Source organism: Ctenocephalides felis, unplaced genomic scaffold, assembly GCF_003426905.1.
Source record: "Ctenocephalides felis isolate EL2017-DRISC unplaced genomic scaffold, ASM342690v1 CF-g0.4_SCAFFOLD_03573, whole genome shotgun sequence".
NCBI lineage: Eukaryota > Metazoa > Arthropoda > Insecta > Siphonaptera > Pulicidae > Ctenocephalides > Ctenocephalides felis.
In genome coordinates, this window is record NW_020539727.1 from 2649541 (window position 1) to 2674614 (window position 25074).

The 25074-nt window shown below is 30.0% G+C and overlaps 1 protein-coding gene across 1 annotated transcript; it reads right to left on the reverse strand.

The window, feature by feature from the left end:
• Nucleotides 1-16138: 16138 nt before the first annotated feature.
• LOC113389294 (cytochrome P450 9e2-like) lies at nt 16139-23966 on the reverse strand. The gene is made up of 11 exons (XM_026626343.1): nt 23865-23966; nt 21895-22101; nt 20758-20921; nt 20537-20671; nt 17806-18008; nt 17608-17730; nt 17497-17575; nt 17087-17320; nt 16933-17024; nt 16699-16867; nt 16139-16331 (listed from the first exon to the last, which is right to left on the reverse strand). Exons 2-11 carry the CDS (start codon nt 22095-22097, stop codon nt 16156-16158), a joined length of 1578 nt encoding a protein of 525 aa, XP_026482128.1. The 5' UTR covers nt 22098-22101; nt 23865-23966; the 3' UTR covers nt 16139-16155.
• Nucleotides 23967-25074: the final 1108 nt, after the last annotated feature.

Consider the following 25074-nt stretch of genomic DNA (forward strand, 5'->3'; position numbering starts at 1 on the left):
AATTTAAATAGTGAAAACATTCTAAATTTATTAAAAAAACAATTAAAATTGTATTTTTGTAAACTTTTTATTTAGATAACACGCTTCTAATTTTACATCTTCGGGGTTTATTGTTAACAAATAATATTTAGTAGTTAGTAAACTAATTTAAACATTTGATATGTTTTAGTTTTCATAATTTAGTTTTTATAATTAACTTCTCGTAGGATATATTATAGTAATCACAAAAAATCAAGGATAACTAGTGGGGCGCATCATGCTTTAAGGCAAATTGCTGGAACTTCCCATACCATAATTTAACATTCGAAGAATAAAAATAAGCAGTCAACAAAAATGTCTGTGAATAAATATTATAAAACTAGAATTCTCATTATTTGTTCCTTGTAGACAAAATCTGAAAACTTATTAGATTAGACGACGTTGTTTATATATGTTTGATTGAAATATATAAACAAAATCTAATTAAGCGGACTTATTGTTAGAATTAGCATATTTTAATTCAAATGCATCAATTTTTTGTTCGGAAAATATATGCACTGAGTTAACAATTTTAAATACTTCATGTAGTATCAATTATACAAACATAAAAAATATTTAAAAAAAATTTTAAAAAAATATTACAGACGTGGAATTCGAACGCCTTCGCCAAAAACTAATCAGCACTTTCTTTATCAATACAAATCGAACGTTTTTTGAATTATTCAAATCGGTTGATCGGTATTACCGAAATTGTCGACGAAATAGCTCACGCATACACATATGCACACACACATACATCCATTTTTTCTAAGGTATGCCAAAATATCCAGAAACCTTTGAAACGTAAAGATATATAAAAAATTTCATTTTCGATTTTTTTGCGTCGATTTTTTACATTTATATTAAAAAATGTAAATGTAATTGATATATGTGTGTATGTGTGTGTGTGTGTGTGCAGATACAATGTTTCCTCGACGATTTCAAGCACATGGATCAACCGATTTGAATGATTCCAAAAACATTTGATTCCTATTTATGGAAAAAGGTGCTGATTAGTTTCTGGCCAAGCCAAGTCCAGCCATTTTGAAGATAAGTGCAAAAAGTGCTAAAAATGGTTATTCAGTTTTTGAGAGAACGCAACGTCCGATTTGAATGTTACGAAAGTTTTCACTTGTTTTACAATGAAGTACTGATTAAATTTTTAGGAATGCCATTTGAAGTTAAAAATGATTATTATATATTAATAAGTACTATATTGTTTTATTTCTGTGGGGTCTGTACCAAGATTTATACTGTTCAACCGCTAGATAACAACGCAGCGCATACGCGCTTCGTCAATTCATCTTTGAAACAGATATGCAGCGCTATTGCATTAAAAAATAAAAAAGGAAATAATATTTTTCAAAAATTTCTAAATCTCCAAAAAATCTCTCTTTCAAAGTTTTTTAAAAAATAAGGCTTTTATAAAGTTTCTTAAGGCACGATGCCATGCACCTCTCGTTTTCACTTTCATGCATACATTTAAAAATAGTTTGGTTAGTTGTTGATTAGAAAAATTATGTACTTTAGAAAAATGTATATTTATACCTTAGAAAGTGTCGGATATATGATATATCACAACATAAAACTGTAATTGTGTTAAATAAATTTATGTATTGAGTTCATGTTAATAAAACTTACATCATTCCTATTGTTTTCCTGCTACGTATAGTTGATCAGTATCTGACACTGAGTAAGGTTATAAATACTTTGTTCTTTTCTATTATTCTTAACGAGAAGAACATGATGTTGAGCATTAATTTGCATACAGTAAAAAAGCAGGGGTTTCCCATTGTTTAGTGGTTAGAGGGATAATGAGCTGCCCTTCCTATCAGAGTCAAGGTTTAAGAGTCAAGCCGAATGTCAAGCAGTATTGATATTGGTTTCCACTTTAAAACTGATAGCAATATGTTCACAAATTGAAATAGTCTTTACCCTTAATTGTAGCGTCCAATAAAATTAGAATTATTATAATAATCATTTATGAAAAAAAGTTAGGTCGACCGTTATATTGTCTCCTAAACCCACGTTATTTAGAAGTCATCATAAAAACTTGCAGGACTAGTAAGTTCTGATTGATATTAATAATTAGTTAAGCATACTGTTCATATTAATGTTTTGCTTGGATCTTAATAACATCAAGTTGATATATATAGTAACTAGTGGTGATTTGCATCGTGCTTTCCGACAATTTGCTAAAACATCTCGTACCTTAATGAAATATTCGAGAAATTTTAAGTGTTTTCAGCCTGAAATAAAATTTAAAATCCAAATAATTTTAGATATTAACTAGTGGTGTGTATGGCATTGTGCCTTAAGGCAAATTGCTGGTACTTCCCGTACCGTAACGGAATGTTCGAAAAATATTACATGTTTTCAAATAGATTATCTTATATATAAAAATGGAGCTCTCTTTCAAATGTCCGAATAAAACTCGAAAACGGCTGAATCGATTTGGCCAGTCTTAGTCTTGAAAAATTCGTGCCAATCCAGAGAAAGTCCAAAAGGTGGGAAATTATTTCAAATCCGCGTAGAAACTTTACATTTTTAATTTGAAAATTTTTGTAGAAGCGTAATTTAAATAAAACAATGGACGGTGGCAATTTCGTGAAATGTCGAACGCTTTTGACAGATGATGTTCAATTACGTTTAATAGGATGTTTTACGTGAATATTATTCAATTGTAATTAAATTGTAGTAAGTAATTATATTTATACACAAAAAAATTATTAAGTCTCAAGTGTTACTAGAGACTCAAAATATATAACTAATAATATAACTTTTTTGATATGTTAATATAAAAATGAACTTTTTGGCATATTTTTCTCAAACACGGTGCTCTGAAAGATCTCATTTGTACAATTATATACTCATTGGTATTTATAAAACATTTTCTAAATTATATTATTTTTTATTTAAGTTATTTACATTCAAAACCTAAATTTGGTATCGATTAAATGGACATTTTATCGAATAACATTTTCCCAGTTATAATTTCCCAGAATTTATCGCAGAATAGATATTAATATATGAAGGTCCGGGATTAAAAAGGTCCACCACCGATGTGCCAAAAATCAGTAAAGTTAACCATTGTTTAATAACAATATTTGAAAGTAGAGGGAAAAAGATGTATAGCCAGCTACAAACTTGATTTGAAAACGATAATCTTTGAAATGGGGGAGATATACGGTAATTTTTGAAAATCCATAATAAAAGTATTTTCTTCCGTTGGTAGTTTTAGCATTAGTTAAAAATGTAATTATTTTGTAAAATACCTTTAAAATTATAATAAGGCTTTAAACCTTTTGCCACCTGCCCGTTACAAGTTACCCCACATATAGGGTAAAAAGGTCTAGATAACAAATTTTTGAAAGACATCAAAAAAGCACATTTCTACAATTATGAAGTAGAAAGCAGTTTACTGAACTCAGATAATTGTTCGTTTAATATGTGTTATTTGTTGTGATATAATTGTTAGGGTTTTCACAATATAGTTTATATTTGCTCAAAGTCAAATTGGACCTTTGTGCCTGCTCTACATATATACTTTATATTAAATTTACTTTAATTCATCGAATGTTACTTTGAACTTTTCAAAAAGCAGGTCAAAAAAGAAATACTTAATTTATTTTATATCTCTCCTCGCAAAAATTTGAAAATTTTGTATAAGCTCAGTAGTATTATTTACAATTATACACAAAATCCAGAATCCAAAAAGAATGTGAAAAACTTGAAACGTGATCAATAAGTCGAAAGACCAAAAAAGACTTGGATGGATTATACTATGTTTCCTATAGAAAGTGTATAAATCTTCCAGTTTGATTGTATTGACAAAATATATATATAAACTAATGGGGTTTATTGTTTTTATAATACCTCATTGTATAAAGCATTCAAACAACACATCCTTATACACTTAAAGTATTAATATTTTTGATTCTCTAGAAATTGTTTAGAATATACCTTACTTAGCAAAAAACGTTTGCCGGGTCAGCTAGTTATAATTAAATACTGTAACATTGTCTAATATTTATAAGAATTATATAAACTGAATTGCAAAGTTGAAAATATTTGTTAAAAGTATATTAGAACTAAAGTCAGAACTACAATTAAAAAAAAATTAAAAAAAACAAAAATTTTAATTTTTCCAAAAGCAATTATTTTATTAAAACAAGCAGAAATTTCTTTGAATCATTCAAATTGGACGCATAGTTCTCTCAAAAACTACCCTTTTTTGCACATTCAGTTCTGTATCACTGAAACTGCTAGATCTGCCTTTGCCAAAAACTTCTCCCCGTCATAACAAATTGAATGTTTTTTGGATCATTCAAATTCGATGCTCCAATCTCTTAAAAACCCGATTTCTATTTTCTGCATTCTTGCTGCCTTTGCCAAAAACTAATCAGCACAATTTTCTTTCAATAGGCATTGAATGTTCTTTGAACCATTCAAATCGGTTGATCCGTGCGCCCGAAAACGTGGACGAAAAATTGTATCCATACATACATACATACACACACACATCCATTTTTTTGAGAGATGCCAAAATGTTCAGAAACCTCCAAAACGTGAAAAAATGTAAAAATTTTCAATATCGATTTTTGGACGATTACATTAACTTACCCTACGGGAAGTTAAAAAAATGAAAATTTGACATAAAGAAAAAACAATTGCCTTTCCTAAAAACTAATCGTTTCTTCACATTGTCAACACAAGCAAAATGTGTTTTGAATTAGATGATTTGTGCCATAATGAAATATCCAAGAAATTTTAAGTGATATTAGCCGTTCTCTTAATAACTGTTATTTTTTGCAATTTTTCCTTCGTATCTCCGAAACGGTTTGCACTGCCTTTGCAAAAAACTAATAAGCACGTTCTCCCCTCAATACGAACCGAATATTTTGTCAATCACTCTAATCGGATGCCAGATTTTCTCAAAAACCAAGTTTTCAGCTAACTAATAAGCACGTTCTCCCCTCAATACGAACCGAATATTTTGTGAATCATTCTAATCGGATGCCAGATTCTCTCAAAAAACAAATTTCTCACTATACTGAAATACTGGTATTTGTTGACTTGAATCAACTGATAGTAGAACATGGGACTAATCACATTTCGTAGGCCTATATTTTAGGATGTTTGGTTATACTAACAAAAAAATAACAAACTAGTTGGTATTGGTATTTTGCTTTGCGGCAAGTTACATGAACTTCCCCAAATGTGTAAATAATCGACTTAATCAATAAAAAAATAAATTAATTTATGAGTGATTAAAACTATTCTTAGTGGATTTATTACACATAATTGAAAACGAACGAACACTCTATCATTATACCAAGTAGAACGTCTTATTTTAATTTTAACAAACGTCAAAAAAAAACTACTCATTTTCTCAAACTTTGATGAATTTTTAAAATGAAACTACTGGCCGTAATGATATATATCGCTATCGCTTCATAAAAATCGTCTTAATTTTTTTCAACAGTCAATTACAAGGTAGATTTTCACTTAAAACTAATCAGTATCTTTCCCAACTAATTATCTTTCAAACAGTTATTGATTTTTCAAAATCGATTTAGTAGTACGAGCTTAAATGTGGACAAAAAGTTTAACACTTTTTTCCAAATACAAAGAACGGCTTGGCAGATCCTCATTGAGATATATCAAATGGCATTTAAATTTCTGAAATCGGTTCAGGCGTTTTTGAGCAAACCTCGATGAAAGGTCTAATTTTGACAAATGCCTAAAAAACGATACTAATTTTTACAAACTTTGAAGAACTTTTAAAATTAAACGACGTGCCGTAGGGCCATAATATTTTAGTGTGATCTAGAAAACTATGATATCTATCATAAAAAAATTTCATAAAAATCATCAAAAAAAATTTTTTTTAACACTTTATTACAAGCAAACGGCCCGGCCGATCTTTACCAAAAACTAATCAGGTCGATTCCCAACCAATATCTTTCGAACGGCTTTTGAATTTCAAAATCGATTCAAAATTGCGGGCTAAAACGTGGACATTTGGTATACTTTAGCAAAAATGGATGTGTGTGTATGTGTGTATGTGTGTGCGGATACAAATTTTCATCGACGATTTCGGGAATACCGTTCAACTGATTTCAATTTTTCAAAAAACATTGCCTGTTGATAAGGAGACGTGCTGATTAGTTTTTGGCGAAGGTAGGTCTAGCCTTTCCGAAGATACGGGGCAAAAAATGCCCAAAACGGTAACTCAGTTTTTAAGAGAACGATGAGGAGCGTCCGATTTTAATAATTCAAAAAAACATTTTACTTGTATTGACAAGATGAAGAACTGATTAAATTTTTGCGAAGGCTGCATGGTCAAGCGATTATATGGACTCTCAATTAAAATAATTTTAAAAAATGTTATGCGGTCGAATATGTTTATTAGACATATACACATCAAATTATCAGATATTTTATAGAGCTTTTAATAATGTGCACACATTTTGTGTAAATATTTCTAGCAATTTGCCTTAAGGCACGATGCCATGCACCCCACTAGTTTTTTTTAAAAAATATTTTTTTCAAAAAACTTTGAAAAAATGTGATTTTTTGAATTATTTGAAATTTTGTTGACTGCGTAACTGTTTTAAAGATTGAAAAAGTTAAATGCAAAAAATTAAAAGCGAAAATTGAAAGAAACTGCATTGGCAATAAGAAAATATAGTAATTTTTGTGGCAGCTACCAAACGAAATATAGTAATTTTTACCATACCAAATATAGTAATTTTTGTGGCAGTCTACCAAACTTTTCAATATCATAATATTTTAATATATATGATTCAATATGTAAAAAATTCTTCTTATTAACACGAACTATGTATAAGTGTTTCACAGAATTTTGGAAACCGCTGTTTTAACATATTTCTTTTTTTACAAGAGGTTATAGTGCTCAACAACCGAAACACCGGCTTTTAGATATATATCGCAAATTATTATGAAATAGTTTGCACGTCCTGTAGATACAATTCGAATGATTACGCAAAAAATATTTAAACTAGCTGTAAGTGGAATTCTGTCTTAAGGCAATTAAGGCATCGTGCCTTAAGGCAAATTGCTTGAACTTCCCGTACCAAAAATTATTATTTTTTCAAAAACGATTAACATTTTTGAAAAGAATTTACTTTGAAAAAATAAGATTTTTGAAAAACTATAAATTGGACAAAAAATTACTTTTTTTTTGAAAAAAAAAAAAATTTAAAAAAACAAAAATAAAAATTTTTAATTTTTTTTTTTGAAAAAAAAAAATTTTTTTCTTTATTTTGACATATTGTGGAAGATCTGAACTTTCTTCTCAAAGCAATCGTACTGCTTTAACTGCATAGAGACAAAATATAAAGCGCGTAAGCGCCGCGTTGCTGTCTAACGCATAAGCATTGGTACGGAACCCATAGGAATGTTAACAAAATGTATACTTATTGTTAAAATCTCTATAAAATATCTGATAATTTGATGTGCATATGTCTAATGATCATTTTTGACCGCCAAATGGCTCATTTTTTTACTTTTTCCTCTATATCTCCGAAACTGCTAGACCTACTTTCATGAAAATTTTATTGATTCTTCATCTTGTCAATACAAGTGAAATGTTTTTTGAATTATTCAAATCGGACGCTCCGTTCTCTTAAAAACTGAGTTACCGTTTTTGGCACTTTTTGCCCCGTATCTTCGGAACGGCTAGACCTGCCTTTGCCAAAAACTAATCAGCACGTCTCCTTATCAATACGAATCGAATGTTTTTATTCAAATCGGTTGATCCGTGTTCTCGAAATCGTCGACGAAAATTTGTATCCGCACATACATACACACACACACACACACACACACATACATCCATTTTTTCTAAGGTATGCCAAAATGTTCAGAAACCTCTGAAACGTAAAGATATATAAAAATTTTCATTTTTGATTTTTTTGCGATTACTATAAGTAAAAACGGGAAGTTAAAAAGTTCAGAATTTCCAAAATATGTCAAAATAAAGAAAACATTTTTTTTTTCAAAAAATTGTAATTTTTTGTCAAATTTATAGTTTTTCAAAAATCTAATTTATTAGAAGTAATTTTTTTCAAAAATGTTAATCGTTTTTTAAAAAATAATAATGTTTGGTACTGGAAGTTCCAGCAATTTGCCTTAAGGCATGATGCCATGCGCCCCACTAGTTTATCTATTAAACAGTAAAGCAGTAAAAAATTTTTTACCCTTCAACAGTACAGCAATTCACCTACGTCCATATGTACAAATCTCGAATTGTTAACTATTCATGTGAAATAGCAACTAGTGGTGCATGGCGAATTGAGAGAACTTTCCGTACTGTGATGAAATATTCGAGAAATTTTAAATGTTTTCCAATAGATTATTATAAAATTCTATCTTTCGTTAATCGTATTTCATAGACAAAATATAAGAGCTTATGAATTAGACGACGCTTATATACGAAGCTTGAAAAACGCGCTGGAATCGTTGTATAGCTGCCCAAGGGGCCTATTTTGAAGTGGATGACAGAGTTGTAGAATTATTTTGAAATATACGGTTATTATGAAATCAGTCTCATTACTTAATTGCCACGCCTCTTAACATAAAAAGTAAATAAACTAGTGGGGCACATGGCATTGTGCCTTAAGGCAAATTGCTGGAACTTCCCGTACCAAAAATGATTTTTTTTTAAAAGAATTTTTGACTAAAATGTACTTTAAAAAAAAAGACTTTTTGAAGAAAAATTTATTTTGAAATATTTTGGAAATTTTGAACTTTTTTTCAAAGCATTCGTACTGCCTTGACTGCATAGAGACGAAATATCGAAGCGCGTAAGCGCCGCGTTGCCGTCTAACCCATGGAAATGTAAACAAAATTTATACTTATTGTTAAAATCTCTATAAACTAGCTGTAAGTGGAATTCTGTCTTAAGGCAATTAAGGCATCGTGCCTTACGGCAAATTGCTGGAACTTCCCGTACCAAAAATTATTATTTTTTGAAAAACAATTAACATTTTTGAAACAATTTTACTTCGAAAAAATTAGATTTTTGAGAAACTATAATACAATTATACTACAATTTGACAAAAAATTACTTATAAAGTTTTTTTCAAAGCAATCGTACTGCTTTCACTGCATAAGGACAAAATATCAAAGCGCGTAAGCGCCGCATCGCCGTCTAACGCGTAAACATTGGTACAGAACCCATGGGAATGTAAACAAAATTTATACTTATTGTTAAAATCTCTATAAAATGATAATTTGATGTGCATATGTCTAATGATCATTTTTGACCGCCAAATGGCTCATTTTTTTACTTTTTTCTCCATATCTCCAAAGTCGTTGGACCTGCCTTTCCAAAATTTTGAGCAGGCTAGACCTACCTTTGCCAAAAACTAATCAGCACGTCTTCTTATCAATACGAATCGAATGTTTTTTAAATTACTCAAATCGGTTGATTCGTGTTCCCGAAATCGTCGTCGAAAATTTGTATCCGCACATACATACACACACATACACACACACACACACATACATCCATTTTTTCTAAGGTTTCTTCGATTACTATAACTTGCACTACGGAAAGTTAAAAATCTGATAATTTGATGTGCATATGTCTAATGATCATTTTTGACCGCCAGATGGCATTTTTTTTACTTTTTTTACTAGATCTCCAAAACCGCTAGACCTGTCTTCATGAAAATTTGATCAGTTCTTCAAGTAAAACGTTTTTGGAATTATTCAAATCGGACGCTTTGTTCTCTTAAAAACTGAGTTACCGTTTTTGGCACTTTTTGCCCCGTATCTTCGCAACGGCTGGACCGGCCTTTGCCAAAAACTAATTAACACGTCTACTTATCAATACAAATCGAATGTTTTTTGAATTATTCAAATTGCTTCATCCGTGTTTCTGAAATCGTCCACGAAAATTTGTATCCGCACACACACACACACATAAATACACACACATACACATACACACATACATTTTTTCTAAGGTATGCCAAAATGTTCAGAAAGATTTGAAACGTAAAGATATAAAAAAAATATATTTTTGATTTTTACGGGAAGTTAATTAAATATCATCATATTACGGATATACGTAAATATGATGAAATGAATATAGACGTTTCGGCGCAGAATACCTGCCACTAGGTGACGCTATAGAGTTTTCCCCTATCTACCAACGCCGCAAAATATAGAATAGTTAAGGCAGGGGTTTCCAACCTTTTCTTCCTTGCGCCCCCAATTGTTACTGTCAAGGAAATAATAGACACATTAAAAACTCTCAAAAACAATAAAGCTCCAGGTCCCGATGGGTTGCAAAACATCATAATTAAAAACTTGCCGCATAAAGCCTTGATACTTCTAACAAGAGTAATAAATCAAATACTGATTTTGGGCTATTTTCCAGCTCAATGGAAGAGGCTCAATCATGATGCCATTACACAAACCCGGTAAAATAAACAATATACCAGCAAACTATCGTCCAATTGCACTACTCAACACAATGAGTAAAGTGGCAGAAAAGGTCGTACAAACCAGGGTCAACAAACATATAGAAAAATTAAATATTATACCAAACTTTCAATTTGGGTTTAAAAAAGGACATTCTACAATGCATCCACTATCTGTGCTGGTAGAAAAAGCCATTACTAACTTTAACAAACGCAATCATACAGGACTAGTGTTACTTGACATTGAGAAAGCTTTTGACACAATTTGGAGCACAGGATTAATCTATAAACTAATTATTTTAAAATTCCCAAAGTACATAATTAAATTTATCATATCATATCTCAGTGATCAAAATTTTCAAGTGAAAATTGGTAATGTACTTTCAAATCCAAAAATGGTTACTGCAGAGGTACCTCAAGGATCTATACTTGGACCTACACTGTTCAACTTATATATTTATGATATTCCAGTTTCCCCCAAAACGGACATGCTGATATTTGCAGACGACACGGCAATCCTAAGCTCATCAAGATCAGTTACTTTAATAATAGAGAGAATTCAACAACATATAAACGAGATCATAAACTACACGAAATTGTGGCGCCTTAAAATTAATGCCCAAAAATCCGAGGCAATAATTCTTTCTAAATATAATAAAAGAAGTATTCCATATAACAATTTACAAGTAACAAATATACCAATCGAATGGAAAAACAGTGTCAAATACTTGGGTGTCACACTGGACCAAAAATTAACCTTCACAAAACACATTAAAAATAAATTAAGTAGTGCATACGGGGCAATGAACGCACTAAAATCACTACTACATCGAAACAGTGTTCTGAACTCAAAAAACAAGAGGACAATATATCTCATATTAATAAGACCGATAATCACCTACGCGGCACAAATTTGGGTCACTACATGTAAAAGTAATATTCATAAACTGCAAATATTACAAAATAAAGTATTACGATTAATACTAAATGAGCAGAGAGATCCAATTACGAAACACTACAAATCTAGTAAGTATCTTCATGAAAACTCCAACCTGCAACCTTTTAAAGAGACCATACTCAACATGACGGCGAAATTCTTCGAAAATTGCAAACATAGTCCAAATCCAATCATAAAAAGCCTAGGAAGAATCACACCAGACATGATATGGTATGGCAAATACGCTTTGCCAAACCACCTGATAGAGCAGTAGTATTTGGAAAAGATATAGTTACACTTATTCATAATAATATATTTTAGTTAGTATTAAGCTTTAGTGTTATCTTAGTTGTAAGTTATAATTGAACGAATAGTGTTTTTTTTGTTTTCCTTTTTTCACTTATTGTCAACATTATTGATATTGAAATGTAACTAGATTATTAAAATTTCCTTAAATACCATCCATAAATTGCAAAAATACCTATTGGGTAGTAATGCATAAAATATTATACTGGACTTTGTAACATATATTGATAGAAATATAAAATTTATCATCATCATCATCATCATCCTTGCGCCCCCCTTTCGAATGAAAAAAATATTGCGCCCCCTCCCCTTCTTATTTTTCTAACAATTTAATTTAAATATACTTAATATTACTGAAATTATGCCAAATAATACACAGTATTATAAAAAATATACATACAAACATAACTATTTATTATAAGAATTTTCTGTTTCACATAAGTAAGATCTTACAAATGGTAATAAAATTTCTAAAGCATTATTTGCCAAAGTAGGAAAATCGCCCTTTACTGGTAACCATAACTTAACAATATATTTTCGTCCTGAAACATCTGCTTCAATGGGCTATCATTAGATAAATCAATTATCATTTTCTGCTCTGCTGTTGAATGACCGAAATCATCATGTTTCTCAATGACAAATGGATTTCTAATCAATCCATTCGTATTTGGACGTTATTAGATAAAGTAATGCGAAAATTGGTTTCGTAGACTAGTCATATGACTGGTATAATAATAAGATCTTTACTTACTTCTATTTCATCAGTAACACAAGTAATTTTAAAAGTGGGAAACATGTTAAAGTTATAAAGTTATTAACTTCCCGTAGGGTAAGTTATAGTAATCGCAAAAAAATCGAAAATGAAAATTTTTATATATCTTTACGTTTCAGAGGTTTCTGAACATTTTGGCATACCTTAGAAAAAATGGATGTATGTGTGTGTGTGTGTGTATGTGTGTGTGTATGTATGTATGTATGTACGTGTGTGTATGTATGTGCGGATACAAATTTTCGTCGACGATTTCGGGAACATGGGTCAACCGATTTGAATAATTCAAAAAACATTCGATTCGTATTGATAAGGAGACGTGCTGATTAGTTTTTGGCGAAGACAGGTCTAGCCGTTCCGAAGATACGGGGCAAAAAGTGCCGAAAACGGTAACTCAGTTTTTGAGAGAACGGAGCGTCCGATTTGAATAATTCAAAAAACATTTCACTTGTATTGACAAGATGAAGAATCGATAAAATTTTCATAAAGGTAGGTCTAGCGGTTTCGGAGATATGGAGGAAAAAGTAAAAAAATGAGCCATTTGGCGGTCAAAAATGATTATTAGACATATGCACATCAAATTATCAGATATTTTATAGAGATTTTAACAATAAGTATAATTTTGGTTTACATTCCTATGGGTTCCGTACCAATGTTTACGCGTTAGACGTCGACGCGGCGCTTACGCGGTTTGATATTTCGTCTTTATGCAGTTAAAGCAGTACGATTGATTTGAAAAGAAAGTTCAGATCTTCCACAATATGTCAAAATAAAAAAAAAAAAATTTTCAAAAAAAAAAAAAAAAAAAAAATTAAAAAAAAAATTTTTTAAAAAAAAATTTTTTTCAAAAAATAGTAATTTTTTGTCCAATTTATAGTTTCTCAAAATCTTATTTTTTCAAAGTAATTTTTTTTTTCAAAAATGTTAATCGTTTTTAAAAAAATAATAATTTTTGGTACGGGAAGTTCCAGCAATTTGCCTCAAGGCACGATGCCTTAATTGCCTTAAGACAGAATTCCACTTACAGCTAGTTTATTTTTTTAAATTCATCAAAGTTTGAAAAAATGAGAAGGATTTGTTAATAAACCTCAATGTTATGAGTACCTGTTTCAATATTCATGACAAAATTGCCGAATTTAGTATTTTCGACACAAAAACAACGAAATCTGATACATAAATCGTGTCCTAAGAGCGTACATATTATTCCAAATTTTAATTTTTAACTTCCCGTAGGGTAAGTTATAGTAATCGCAAAAAAATCGAAAATGAAAATGTTTATATATTTTTACGTTTCAGAGGTTTCTGAACATTTTGGCATACCTTAGAAAAAATGGATGTATGTGTGTGTGTGTGTGTGTGTGTGTGCGTGGGTGTGTGTGTGTGCGTGTGTGTATGTATGTGCGGATACAAATTTTCGTCGACGATTTCGGGAACACGGATCAACCGATTTAAATAATTCAAAAAACATTCGATTCGTATTGATAAGGAGACGTGCTGATTAGTTTTTGGCGAAGGCAGGTCTAGCCGTTCCGGAGATACGGGGCAAAAGTGCCGAAAACGGTAACTCAGTTTTTAAGAGAACGGAGCGTCCGATTTTAATAATTCAAAAAACATTTTACTTGTATTGACAAGGTAAAGAACTGATCAAATTTTCATAAAGGCAGGTCTAGCGGTTTCGGAGATCTAACAAAAAAAGTAAAAAAAATGTCATTTGGCGGTCAAAAATGATCATTAGACATATGTGCACATCAAATTTTCAGATATTTTATAGAGATTTCAACAATAAGTATAAATTTTGTTTATTTTCCTATGGGTTCCGTATCAATGTTTACCCGTTAGACAGCGACGCCGCGCTTACGCGCTTTATATTTTGTCTCTATGCAGTTAAAGCAGTACGATTGCTTTGAAAAACAAGTTCAGATCTTCCAAAATATGTCAAAATAAAGAAAAAATTTTTTTTTCAAAAAAAAAAAATTTAAAAAAATTTTTTTTTTTTTAAAAATTAAAAAAAAATTTTTTTTTAAAAAAAAAATTTTTTTTCCAAAAAAAAAGTAATTTTTTGTCCAATTTATAGTTTCTCAAAAATCTTATTTTTTTCAAAGTAAATTTTTTTCGAAGTAAATTTTTTCAAAAATGTTAATCGTTTTTAAAAAAAATAATTGTTGGTACGGGAAGTTCCAGCAATTTGCCTTAAGGCACGATGCCCTAATTGCCTTAAGACAGAATTCCACTTACAGCTAGTTTAGATTACTTTAACAAGAACGGGATTAAAACTAATCAATACTTTCCCAATATGTTTTGAAGGAACTAAAATATTAAAGACCATTGGAATAATTAATTTAATGAATGAATTGAATCAAAGTTTCTTTGCAAAGCTGATAACTGTTTGGCCTTATGATCGGAAACGTCATTGATAATCTGGTTATACTTATTACAATAATAACGAGGCCGAACATTTTTTCATATGAATAACAATGTTTGTAAAAACTGATCAATTAATTAATCAATCAAACACGCAAAAACTCATTCAAATTAAACCTATTTTTACAATTCACACAACAAATATTTAAAAATAAATTAGCGAGACAATGGTAAACACGGATTGCTAATTTACTTCTACCTTATGAAATTGGTTCAATAAATTTTATGTATTACATTAAAGCAGACATGTTAATTAATTTCTCATACAAATGTACAAACTATTTTTATTGAATAAATATGATATGTCTTTTGATATCAAAGTTAAATATAAGTAAATTAAATAAATGTTGTTTATTGTTTTGTGGTGTATAAATATTGTTTGTTTTCACTTATTACATTTGTTGTAAAAATGCTTTAACATTTTTTTGTTTCAGATCTTTTTTATCAACTTGTTTCATATTAATTGACCTAAAATGGGCTCCGAAGATAATCTGAAGTTTCGGCGTCAAATTATAAGCTATGGATAATTATCAAATTTCATTAAAAAAATACTTGTAGAATATTTATATTGTTCAGCTTTGTGATAAGTTTTTAACACAATTTATAAATTTATTGATGTGCTACTAACATTGTGACAGAAAATTTTAACATCTATATCTATTTAAAAATACTTACTAATTTTATGCAACTATAATTCATTTTGTTTATTAATGTATTAATTTTAAAGCTATTACATACAAGTAATTGCTGCACATGAATTCTACACGTCATTTTTACTATAAATATAAAAAGTTTTTGTATAAAACAATATAATTCATTTTTTTTATTAAAACTATTTTCTTATTTAAGCAATAAGAATATAGTTATATATTTTAGCTGTTTGAAATACTGAATATTAAGTATACTAAATTCGGATTTACTTACAAACTCTACATGTTGACCTAATTGTTAATACTATAAGTGTGCACTTACAAAGATTTATAAATGCAGTATTTTATTGCTGACTTGAATATTTAAAAGCCATGTGTATTCGAATACATTTAAAAGATGCAAAATATTATTAATATTTATCATAAAATATCAATCACATCTTTCACTAATCAAAAATATTAGTTTTTTTATATGTTAAATGACAAAATTGTACATATAGGAATAGCATATCACAAATATATTAATAAGATATTATAAGATTTGAATGTTCATTCGCTGATGCTATAAATATAGGCGTTCATTTATATCTATCGTATTTATTTTCTCGTTTTTCGTGGTTGCAATTTTACCCAGAAGCCTTTTTCTGGTTTCATTTGCATCAAACCCTTTGCCAGTTTTAATGGAATCTGAGTTTTTTCAGAAGGCACTATGTCAAATTCTTTCAAAATGTTGAAAAGCAATGTTTTCATTTCCATCAGAGCGAATCTTGAACCTGCATGTAAAAATAGTGCGAAAATTTTATTTAATGGTAAATCTTTTGTAGAGAAAATTAGGACCAAATTTTAATTTCTTTGATCACCACGAAGATATTGTTTTGTTATAAATTTGATAAAGTATCGTTCGAAAAGTAATTAATTCAATTATTGACCGATATTCAATACAAAATCCTTAGTTTGAAAATTAAAGGTTCTAAGAGTTTTCAAACTAGGACTTGAAAGTGCTCAATAAATTTATAAAAATTTATCTAATTTCTAGTTGAGTAAAAGCATCATTTTATAGTTCATAAGAATCATTTTTATAGTTTATATAAAAGAATTTGAACAAGTTTCAGGTCGTATTATTATTGTTTTTATAATTACCTATGCAATTTCTAGGTCCTACACCAAAAGGCATGTATGTAAACGGCTTGATATTGTTTTTGTTTTCTTCACTAAATCTGCTTGGATCAAATTTATGTGGATTATCGTAATATTTCTCGTCATGATGTATATTGTATATTGGAAACAGCACAGCTTCTCCTTTCTTTACCTGTAACAACCAAACCAAATGTCAATTAATTGACAGTTTGATGAGATGGTATTAATTTAATTAACCTCAAACTTATTTCCTTCATAATCTTCCAAAGAGTATCCATTAACGCAAACTCTGTCAGTGAATGGAGCTGCTGGCCATTTTCTTAAACCCTCTAAAATAAACATTCATAACTTTATGAATTAAAAATAATGAGTCAAAAATTAGATTTATTACCTGATACGACCATATCCAAGTACTTCATCTTGTGCAATCTTTCATAATCTACTAGTTTTTGATTGGATTGTTCCAAATCTTCACAAACTTCATCTATTTCATCTTGCAGTGTTTTCTGAACATCTGGATTTATTGCTAATTCGTATGCAATGAAACAAGTTGATGCAGAAATTGATTCGAAACCAGCCAAGAAGAAGAGCAATGCTTGACCAGTTATCTCGTCATTTGACCAGGCTGTAATTTTCAACTGGTTGAGTTTAGGTGGAAAAATCATAAACAAAAATTCAAAGAAATGTTATAGAAAGTAGTAGACTACAAAATAATACTGAAATTACAAAGTCGTGTATTGGGTCTTGAATTAGCGAGATCAAAATACTTACTTACTACTGATGTTAGTTTTTACCACTTACCTCTCTTAGGAGTTGGTGTTTTTGTTATTGAAGATTCAGTAACGGTGGCAAAACCTGTGTCCTGAGTTGCATCTGCTCCTGCATCGTGCTTCAATGCTCCTCTTTGGCTTGCATTAGTAAATGAATCATATCAGGACGAACAATTCCTTGTTTTTCTCTCTCATCCATGGTACCATGTACCAAAGTACGGAAGAATTGACCGCATTCTTGATTGAGTAAAGTTATTTTGAAAAACTATAAATATGAAAACTTTAAAAGCTAATTTAAGATTATGATGGTGCGTTTTATTTGTGAGGAAGAACAATTTACCTTCATAACTTGAGGCATCATCAAGAAGGCGGCAAATTTCAAGTTCACTAATACTCCAGAAAAGTTGGTTACTTTTTTACCCATTCTATAAAATTCATTATCAGGATCTTTCAGAGTATCAACTTTAATTCCAAATGCAGAGGTTGCTATAACGTCATTAGCATATTTTGTGACGAGATCCTTAATTTCTAAATCCAAAGTACCTGTAAAAGAGAAGGATTTGTTAAATATATTTAGGCAAAGGATGTGGATTGTAATTTTGGCACTTTAATGATAAATGTGCAATATTTTATACCAACTGCTTTAAAACTATATATATTAAAATTTACAATTATTCAAGTTGTAAAAAATTGTACATTTTCTAAACAATCATCGACCAGGCATTACATCACTCAATAAGTCCGTAGGATAACCAATAGATGATGTAGCTATGTAGTCATCTATATGATTTGTAGTAAGCAACAACTTTAAGAAGATTTATGTCCCAATTTCATCACAATCTGACAATTAGTTTACAAGTTATAGAGGTTCTAGTGACGCTACTTTAGAGTCTTTCGAAATCATGAATTCAAAGCAATTTCGTTGGTTGATATGTCATTTCTTTTTGATGGGTAAAAATACCATTCTGCCAAAGTATTGCTTGATAAGTGTTATCTGGACTGTGCTTAATCGAGGCAGATGATGGAGAATTGTTACGCTAATATTAATTGTGGCCATAAAGACACTAACGATGCTGAACGCTCTGGAAGGCCAATTGAGGCGGATACACCGCAAAATGTTGAAAAAAGTCCACCGATACATTTTGAAAAACCGAAAAGTAAAATTGCCTGGGAACGCGATGGACATATCGTTCACGAATATTTGAATAGGAAAAACCTTTGTGCTAAATGGGTGCCGCGCGAACTCACATTTGACCAACAGCATAACGAGTTTATGATTCGTAAGAGTATTTGGAGCTGTTTAATCGAAATAAAACTGAGTTTTTTTTATCAAGATGACACCTGGCTTCATCATTAGTCATTACACTCCGGAGTCGAATAGATAGTTAGCCGAGCGGACTAGACACGATGACAAGAAAAAATGCAAACAATCAGCTGGCAAGGTTATGACGTCAGTTTTTTGGGATAAGCAAGTAGTGATCTTTATCACCTATTTAGAGAAAGACGAGACCATCAACAGTGACTATTCTATGACGTTATTGGAAAAATTTAAAAGAATGCTGTTTCATCAAAACAACGCACCAAGTCACAAATTCGTGAAAATAGTGTAGTCCAGTCATTATACAGTCGGTCAAGTAACAGCGTGGCCGTGTTACTTAATAAAAATAATTATTTTATGAAACTTTAATATTTATATATGCATTGTACACGTTACAAGCAATGATGCAATTTGGTCAATATGTGTCCAGTCACCACCAGAGTCGACAATTGGCTGGCATCTCCGATGCCTGCTTTTTACTAATTTAACGGATTATTATAGTCTGACGGCTCGTATTTTAATTTAACGGCTCAATGAGGGCAGTACGTGCTCATATAGAACTTTTATCAGTAAAAATGACATTTTCAAAATCTCTATCAATATTTTCAAGTGCTCAAGCGGAAAAGAAATACATGTTTTTTCAGTCGTCAGAGGCTTGTGGTGCGCCATTTTAGATCATGAATACGAAGAAAGATGCAGATAGTTTTGTAGATATTTTCGTAGATATTTCTAAACAGTTTGCAATTCATTTTTCTCGTCCTTGCTGCAGTGTTAAAGCAGGATTCCGCAAAAACAAATTCACTGTTCTTTTTTCCTCTTTTTTATTTGAACCACGTTCTGATAAATCATCGACATTTTTAGCAACCTTATATAGGTGTATCGAATTCTGTACAAATGCCTTCAACATTTTCATATGTTGGCAGCAGCTGATTGCGATAATTGAGGACCATTTGGGTGGATGCAAAAGGGCGCAGCCTGGTAACGCGACGCATAACTTAGCACTCATGGCGTTTAACGTGATTCTTTCTCAAAAGATCAACGGCAACTAAACCTTTGTTGACAATGCATCAAGGACAAAGCTTCACTTTATCGGCTCACGAAAGAATTAGACTAAAATCTTTCATTAACTGTCGTTAAAGTCGGCCACGCTCTTAGTCGACCGACTGTAGTAAGTTCTGCTCGGAATTTGAGATACACAGCTGTAAGTCTGTAAATACCCTGAAATATCACCCTTAAAGTTGTCTCAAAACCTACATATTATAAGGTGTACGTACCATATGTAGGTTTTGAGACAACTAGGGTGCTATTTTATAGTATACAGCTGGGTATCTCGAATTCCGAGATTCTTACCTAATTTAAGCTTGAATGACGGGACTAGTGGCAAAAAACATGAGTTGGGTTCCGAATAGCTTCCTCACTCACTATATTTTTTAGATCTGTTCCCCACCCCACTCTGAAGAAATTTTTGCCAAATTATGAGATGATAGCCGAATTTTGTGGCTAAGTATAAATCGTACTACAAAAATGGTTTAGAAAATTTAGAATTTTGCTATAATAGATATATCGTCTTCGAAATAATCTATATTGAGTAAAATAAAAAAATGGTTTTCCTTAGTTATCCTACGGACTTACTGAGTGAAGTGAACTCTTACTAGTTAAATGTTTCGTTTTTATTAGTTATTGTGTTTTTGAGACTTTTTTACAGACATGATTGTCAATACATGTTTTCTTAATAGAAATTGGCTACATTTACCTTTTTTACTAACTTCCTCATGTAGATGATCAGTCAATTGTTGTGCGCATTCAATAATAAATTCGTACATTAGTCGCATTTTGCTTCCAGTAAAAGCTGGACTAAGGGTAGCTCGCATGTCACGCCATTTCTGATCTACAAAAAATAATAATCACATAATTTAGATATCCAAAGCTCTTAGCATCATTTGTTACATCAATATATTTAGCTAGTTATTTTACCTTGCAGAGCGAAGAGGCTGCTTCCAAATAACGGTTCTGCTGCTGGATCGAAGAAAACACGATGGTTTGGGAAATTGTCGAAATCTTTAACGGCTACTTGACGAATAAGTTCAGGATCTCGCAATAGAACGGAAGGTAAGCCCATTTGAAAGTTTCCTACAAATCTATAAAGTCACCACTTTTCAATTATGAGAAATAATATAAGGTTACAATCAGGCGATACTAATTTATAATGCTGAAGCTTTCGGAATCAACATTGGAGTTGATTTTAAATGTTGCATGTAAGTCAGAATTAAAGATATTAGACACAACCTATAAATAGCTTATGGTAACTTCTAATGCCACGATATCCAAAGGTAATTTAGAATATTTTAAAATAGCAATGTAAAATATAAAATTAAATTGATCGTGATTAAATACAGAAAATACGAGGTGTGTTCAAAAAGTACCCGGAATTACTAATAATTAAATTTCGCGGGTCTGGAGTGTCTGATTGTCAAAATTTTTTTTTATTGTGTTGGTATACATGCCCCTAAAGTATGATGAAATTTTCAGCTATATTCACTGTTTACTTTGTCTGTGGTAGTCGCTAAGGTTCGACGTGTTTTTCTGAGCTCGGCGATTTTTACAATGGAAGAATTGAAAAGTCAAAGAATTTGTATTAAATTTTGCGTAAAAAATGAAATAAAGTGTTGCAAAGTGCAAAAATTCACCAGATATGGCTCCGTGTGACTTTTTCCTATTCCCAAAGTTGAAGAGACCCATGAAAGGACGGCGGTTTTCCTCGATTGAAGAAAATCGCTGAGAGTGCTCAAGGACATATCAAAAAGTGAATATCAAGGGTGCTTCGAAAATTGGAAAAAACGCTGGCATAAGTGTATTATATCTGGGGGGGACTACTTTGAAGGGGACCACATTAATGTAGACAAATAAATAAATATTTTTTTGAAAAAACGAAAATTCCGGGTACTTTTTGAACAGACCTCGTACGTTGAAATACAATTTTCAAATTAATCTACAATTTTTCAATTGTCAATTTCCAATAAAAAATTGTGGAGAGAAATAAGTATTATCTGCAGTTGATACACGATAAGTTTTGTCATTTTTACTAATATTGTTTTTTTTTTTAATTATTACCTGTGATTTGGAAACGCTGTATATGATCTTCCCATGCTCTCAATCATATCTTCTTGTCTTAAAATGAATTTTAAAGAATTTCCTATAAAGGGTACTGGTTCTATATAAGGAGCAATCGTGCCCTTAAATCTATCATAGTTCCAAGTTCCATATTTGTATAATCCCCAGAGTAAAATAGCTCCTAATAATATTAAGGCTATCATTTTGCTGAAATTGAAAAAAATGTATTGCATATATTTTATATTGTTTTACACGATCATAAATATTTATATCATGCGATACGATATCTTTAACTGATATATTAAAAGTTATATTCTAATTCTAAGAATATAAACGGTTGTTGCTTTGGCTTATAAAGTTTATAAATTTAAACAAAATATATAATTACCATTTTTGATAAATAATATATTCAAATTTTAAATATTCATATCTGCTTTATCACTAATTATCACTTACAGGTACTTCAACTTTGTAGAATACGATTTTATGCAAAATTGATAAAATTACATATATCAATTTATAATCATTATCTGAAAAACTTGATAATTATTTATAGTTGTTGAATAAATTAATATTGCGATTAGTGCTTGCTAAAAATATATCTTTCAAAAGTTATCATTATCATTTGTAAGTATTCGATTTTTAAAACGTTATCAGTAGTAGTTTCAGTTCAAAAAAATAATCTTTAATCAACTAAATTCAAAAAGATTTTTTCACTTTGTAACTGTTTTACCAATTTCAACATCTTACTAATTTTCAAAATAATTAAATTTTCAATAATTTAAAATGGTTATTATTCAGTACTATTACCATTATTAAACCCAAACTTGGAAAAGTATTTACAATCTAATGATATTCTTTTTATGTACAATAAAATTTCAAAAATCATTGTTTATTATATCAATAAAATAAACGGTTAAATATTACTAACCAAAAAGTTCAAAGGAAATTAAGATATGTAAATAATTTTCCAACATTTAAAAACCAAATTTTATTTCAAAATTAAATGAAATCGTTTAGTTACCTAAATTAATCAAAATATCAATAAAGATATAATAATTGCAAAAAGTCATTCTTTGATAAATTATAAAAAATCATCCTTATTAATTATTATTATTTCAGTAAAATTCAGTACAAAAAATGACTGATGATTTACTAATACTTAAAAGATAAAGTCATTAATTTTTCCATATTAAAATAATATAGAGTATGTAATCATATTAAAATAATTAGGATACCATCAAAAATGTTTTTTAATCAAAATAATTGACAATAAAAAATTAATTAATAGAAAAGTCATTTTTTAATAATTGAAACAAAAAACAATTTTGCAATTATACCAAGAAAATGAAAAAATACTGATAACCAAAAATTTTCTAAAAATTTGTAGTTCCTAAAGAAATATAATCTAACTCTTACAAAACTAGAGTATAATCATTTAGGAGAAGTCAATAGGATGAGTCAATAATTTTTTATTAAATCACTTATGTCAATATTTAATTCAAAATAACAATTATTAGAAGAAAATATCAAAAAATTTTAAAAAATTTTAAAATGCTCTTTATTGAAAACAATATAATTTTCATGAAACTTGAACATAATTATTTAGTGTCTAATATGATTTATTAATTTTTATTTGTCAAACAAAACAGAAGCAGTTAAAATGTATTTTATGTATATTTAAGAAAAAGTAAAATATAAATTTATAAATATTATAATATAATAAAAATAATAATGGGTAGTACTACACTAGGGTAGCTGTCTGAGTTGACTGAAACTCGAACACGATTCAAGAAAAAATAGTGTGAGAGATTTTTCTTTGCTATTGCTAATGGGCTATTTCAAAATGGAAACATATTTTTGATTTATATTTTCAAATGAAAACAGACATCGCTACTACACGATATCAGGTTGTCCAGAGTCTATATTATAATAGCATTTATTTATATTTGATATATATTTTAACTTACATGGTCTCGTTGTAAATTTCTTACTTTTAATACTGTATTTTGATTTATTTAGTAGGTATCTATCCTTTATTTTATTTATTTACACATGGTTAAATTATACGGTTCACAAACTCTATCGTTGTAAAATTTACATTTACACTATTTCGTAACAATTTTCACCTATATTTTGTTTAATACTTTATTATTTTTCATCTAATATTTATTATCATTATCACTTTTATTTAATTTAATTCATGTATTTGAATGTTTGTATACAAACTGCGCATCAGAACTGACCGATCCTCAATTATTAAACAACTGAGAACGAATTAATTGAACAAGTCCGTCACGTAATAATAAATATATATGACCATGAATCTTTTGTGAGTCTGCGTGTTTTAATATATCCGAATTTTAGCGTTGTCATGCTATGACTAGAAAAACGAACACAATTATGCTATCTGCTACAAAAATGCGAATGATTATTATGTTAACGAAGGTCAAATAGAGATAAATGTGCGAGTCAAGTTAATTTTGGTATCGTACTTTACTAATTATTATTATTATTGGCGCTTTGACCAGAGACAGGTTTATGATATAATGGCACCACATTCAATTTACTCCCCGTTCTTGTCTTGTTTATAGTTCATTTTTAACTATAAACTTCCCGTAGGGTAAGTAATCGCCAAAAAATCGAAAATGAAATTTTTTATATCGCTTTGCGTTTCAGAGGTTTTAGAACATTTTGGAATACCTTAGAAAAGATGAATGTGTGTGTGTGCGAATACAAATTTTTGTCGACGATTTCGGGAACACGGATCAACCGATTTGAATGATTAAAAAAACATTCGAATTGTTTTGATAGGTAGACGTGCTGATTAGTTTTTGGCAAAGGCAGGTGATATAGTTTTTGCGAGAACGAAGCGTCCGATTTAAATAATTCAAAAAATATTTTATTTGTATTGACAAAATTAAGTACCGTCTAAATTTTTGCTGAAGCAGGACTACTAGCGGTTTTAGAGATCGAGTGTAAAAAGTGGGAAAAAAAGCGATCTGGCGGTCGAAAATGATCATTAGATATATGCACGAATTGAGATATTTTATAGAGATTTTAATAATAAATATAAGTATTGTTTACATTGTTATGGGTTCCGTATCAATGTTTACGCGCTTTGATATTTGATGTCAATCATTTGATATTTTCTGTCTAAAACAGTCACGCAGCACGACT